The 4,805-nt window shown below is 41.5% G+C and overlaps 1 protein-coding gene across 1 annotated transcript in view; it reads left to right on the top strand.

Moving 5' to 3' along the window:
• Positions 1–2,462, top strand: part of nyap1 (neuronal tyrosine phosphorylated phosphoinositide-3-kinase adaptor 1) — a 65,068-nt gene extending 62,606 nt beyond the window's left edge. The window contains exon 7 of the mRNA XM_079507747.1: positions 1,279–2,462. Coding sequence (XP_079363873.1) covers positions 1,279–1,713 — 435 coding nt within the window. The 3' untranslated portion in view covers positions 1,714–2,462. The remainder of the gene's footprint in view (positions 1–1,278) is intronic.
• Positions 2,463–4,805: the final 2,343 nt, after the last annotated feature.

Below are 4,805 nucleotides of genomic sequence, written 5' to 3' on the forward strand. Positions count from 1 at the left end.
GGCTGAAGGAGTATGCCCGCCGTGCCGTACTGTATTTAGGAACAGCAGATGTGAGTGAGGCTGAAGGAGTATGCCCGCCGTGCCGTACTGTATTTAGGAACAGCAGATGTGAGTGAGGCTGAAGGAGTATGCCCGCCGTGCCGTACTGTATTTAGGAACAGCAGATGTGAGTGAGGCTGAAGGAGTATGCCCGCCGTGCCGTACTGTATTTAGGAACAGCAGATGTGAGTGAGGCTGAAGGAGTATGCCCGCCGTGCCGTACTGTATTTAGGAACAGCAGATGTGAGTGAGGCTGAAGGAGTATGCCCGCCGTGCCGTACTGTATTTAGGAACAGCAGATGTACATGTGAGTGTGAGGCTGAAGGAGTATGCCCGCCGTGCCGTACTGTATTTAGGAACAGCAGATGTGAGTGAGGCTGAAGGAGTATGCCCGCCGTGCCGTACTGTATTTTGGAGTGGCGAGTTGCAGTCCAATGGCAGCACATTTTTACCCAGAGTCCTGGCGGCGTAACAAATGCTGACGCAGTTTGAGTGTGCTGCAGAAACTGTCTGCGTGCGTGCTTGGCCGACCCTCCCTCACATACTGTAGCACAGCCAGACAGTGCAGCACTGCCTCCTGGTGGCTGAGGCTGAGAGCCACAGCTTTTATGCTACTTATTATAACAGGTATGGGTTCCACCTTTCAGGCCAGCTGGAGTGCATATGGTTCATTCATTCTGAAGTATTTTTTTTTGTTTTGTTATTCATTTTCAAATACATAACATAATACCGTAGGCCACTGGTTCCCAAACTTTTTCATGTCAAGTACCCCCAAAATAATACTCACTAGCCCCTCATTTGAAAATATATGCCAAGGACCCCCATAAGAGAAGATCTTTACGGCTCTAGCAGTGATTCTCAACCATTTTCATTTCAAGGACCCCCAGTTTGACATGCATTAGGCTACGGTTGTCTTTAATGGCATTTCTATCTTTGGGACCCCAATCTATATTTATAGTTATAGTAAAATCAAAGTTAATTTAACTCTGAGAGTGTACAAATGGAACCAAATTAACCCATGTGGTTCCATTTGTACACTCTCTGAGTTACAGACCCATAAGGGTCCATTTGGTCCCTAACTATCATTTATCTGGGGGCCCCCTGGAACTCCCTCAAGGACCCCACTTTGGGAACCACTGCCGTAGGCTATATTTATGCCATTTAGATTTTTTTTTTAAAAATACCATAAAACTCAATGCTTCTTCCCACCCTGCTTGTCTTGTTGTATTGCCCACTCAGCTGCACGGTGGGCTGCAGCCACAGTCTCGAGCTCCCTGCAGTCCCAGCATGTCTCGACAGCAGCAACAGCTACAGCTCCACCAGCAGCAGCTGCAGCTGAAGCAGCAACTCCAGCAGCTGCAGCAACAGCACCACCTGCAGCTGCAGTTCCAGCACCTCGCCCAGTTGGCGTCGCAGGGACAGCCTCCCGTCGCCGGGGGCAACACCCCTTCTTCTGCAGCGCAGAGCCAGAGGGACGGCAAGCTGCTGGAGGTGATCGAGCGCAAGCGCTGCCTGTGCAAGGAGATCAAGGCCCACCGGCGACCCGACAGGAGTCTGTGCAAGCAGGACAGCATGCCAATCCTCCCTAGCTGGAGACGGACACCTGAGCCCGGAAAGACTGGCACGCCACCCTGCCAGAGGCCTCAGGCCGTGGTGTGGGACACCGCTATCTGAGGCGTATAATGGCAGGCCAGATACTGTGAAGCATCAGATTGGACACACACACAAGGACCAGAGAATGGTAGTCGGTGAAGATGGTGGAACCAAAAACAAACTAGTAGAAAATGGCAGGAGAGATGGAGATATTGAGATTATATCTCAAGCAGAGGTCCCAGTGGTAACCATCACAGAGGAAGCACATCTATGATGAGGATGAGAAACACTCTATCTTATGCTATGGTAAACCCAGACTAAGGAACTATCGTCAATGAAAGTTCCTAAAGACTTTCATGTTGTTTAGGGGAAAAAAGCAGTGATTGATCAACGTTTTCTTGAGAAAAAAAAGGAATGAAGTAAAAATAAGCATTACAATCAGACTAAGTCCATTTCTTATCCCGATGGTTTGACTTTGTATTTGCTATGTATGTCCTTCGTGACGTGTTCTAATTGCCAATGATTTCAATATTTATTGCCACAATATAAATCGACAGAATACAGATTTATTAACACAGATAATGCAGATGTATTCTTTGATTGGTGTGTTGCCAAAATTCCCTCCTGATGACTTCAGGCATAAATGGAATCCTGTTTTCTCTCTCTGTATGAGGAGAGTATCTTGAAAGAATGCACACAATAATATTATGGCACACTTAAACCGCTGTCTGACAGAAAATACACCTATGTATTGTTCCCAGAAAAACGTGAAGGTCCCTGATGTGTCTTGGTACCATATAGGTTGTCGTTGTGGATGCCAATAATCATGATGGAGGAGTAAATGCTACCTAACTGTTTGCATATTTGTAATGTAAATATATTTACTTTCTCAATGTTTCTGCAATTTTATAGCAATATTACTCCCAATGTTGGAGCAACATAATTAAAACTTGTGTCAACTAGCCTAACATATCTAAGACTTGAAACAAGTCATATTTACTGTGTCATTCTCTGCATGTCACAATAGACATACAGTATTGTAAAAAAAAAAAAAAATGTTTAGAGAGGATCATGTCAGAATTTTACATACACATCAGATTGTTAATATGATAATGAAATCATGTGGTTGTATTTAAAAAAAAAAAAAAAAAACTATTGAGTTGGGTATAATTAGAGACGGTTTTATGACAGATAGCACATACTGTGCAGTCCAGCCAAATACAGACATAGCTTAATTGTACAAAAAAACTTTCATAATATTGTCATGCTTATTTACAGTTGCACACATAGGTGATTGTTCCACCCCATGAGAAGTTAGCACTGAAACACCACAATCACCACAGACTGTAGAATAATGGTGCAACTGATAGGACTGTGAATAATGGATCACCTCAAAATGCTGGAACAATCTGCACAAAAACATGGCATAAATATACTTAGGAAAAACAGACACCCTAACGTACTTGTAAATAGATGTGTAAAACTGTATTGAAAATGTAGCAATTATTTCCATTTTCATACTTGTAATCGATACATATTATGTAGCATATATTGTTAACTTTTTTTTTCTTTTCTAAAATAATTAGGTACTTTTTCTGCTGCAGGCAGTCCATTCGTCACTTAAAGATCTACCGATACACAGTAAGCCCTATGAACAAAAGGTACAGTCCAACAGTTGTCCGATCATATTTATGCAAGACTCCCTTTAAGCGGTACACTTGTTTTATGCTTTCCTTTTTCTACATTCGATTTTTATTTGTGTACAGATTTCAACAACTGAGATTCGCTCGTTGTCTGGACATTTTGCATACTTTGCTGCTATCTTGAACTACCGGTGTTCATTCAACTATACATGGTGTCACCATGATTAACATTATCAGTATAGTGATTATTGTTACATATTATATATTTGTTTTATTTCTGAAAGCCACGTGAGATGAGGTTTGTACCTTGAAGAGTGAAAGCCTCTGTACTAGTATTAAGGCACTTGAATGTCTCTTGGTCGTCGTTGTTTTGATATTTAGCACCAAGCTGTACAGTTAACACAGTGAAAAAGAGGTCAATGTTCGGGTTAGTATAAAAACACTGCTTCGCCTTTTTTTTTTCTTTTCTCCTTTTTTCCATTTTCTTTTTTAATACCACCTGTTTTTGTTGGGAGTCCAGGTTGATACACTTATCAAGTCTTTTTTCTTCAAACAAACAAGGCTGGGGAAATGGGCAAGTGCAATGCATGCAAGAGATTCCTTCAACTGAAGCTGTTCTAACGATACTGACTATTGAGCCCACTCTATGGTAACCGATAAACAACTTATTATGATTTGTTTTTCAACAACTGATATTGAACTAGGCATCATTTCCAAAATAGTTTACAGAAGCTGTTGGTTTTGTGTGTCTACTAAAAACAGTGGCCATTATATGAGTGCCATACTATATTGATATGGTAAGATACGGTGTACCTTGGAAATCACTGTAGTGCTATATTTGCATTGATATTGTCATTAAATAAATTTTATATAATGAACTTTATACAATGAATAGAATTTCTACATGTACCTCTCTTTCATGTCATTTCACAGCATCTTTGGTTGAACTGCAACAACGCCTATCAGCCTACCTTGGTGTTTCTCAACGGGAGCTGTATACTACCCTCCAGGGGGTGTATAGAGAAGTTGGGGGGGGTGGGGGTGGATCACTGGAAGCAATATATTTTTTAAAGGGAGAGGGTGCTACTGCTGACTAGGGTCCACTTGGTGGGCACTAATTTAATATTATTATTATTCAAGTGCACATTGTCTTTGTTTCATCCTAGACTTCTTATAGCTGAAGTCAAATGAGGCGTGGTTTCTGAATCGTGTGTTGTTTATTGGGATGATGATTTTCTAGATCTGTACAGTATAAGTGTTGAATGGGGTTTATTGGGATGATGATTTTCTAGATCTGTACAGTATAAGTGTTGAATGGGGTTTGTACAGGTGGTGGAAGCATATCTAGACAGGCTACTGAAGCCTAATTTATACTCGGTTGTACGACACTGTTGCCATGGTAACATGATACTGACAATGATACTGACATGATAATGGCCATGATTATTATCATGATACTGACATGCTTATGACCATGATACTGACATGATTATATGACAATGATACTGACATACTTATGACCATGATACT

Source organism: Electrona antarctica, assembly GCF_951216825.1.
Source record: "Electrona antarctica genome assembly, chromosome: 8".
Classification (NCBI taxonomy): domain Eukaryota; kingdom Metazoa; phylum Chordata; class Actinopteri; order Myctophiformes; family Myctophidae; genus Electrona; species Electrona antarctica.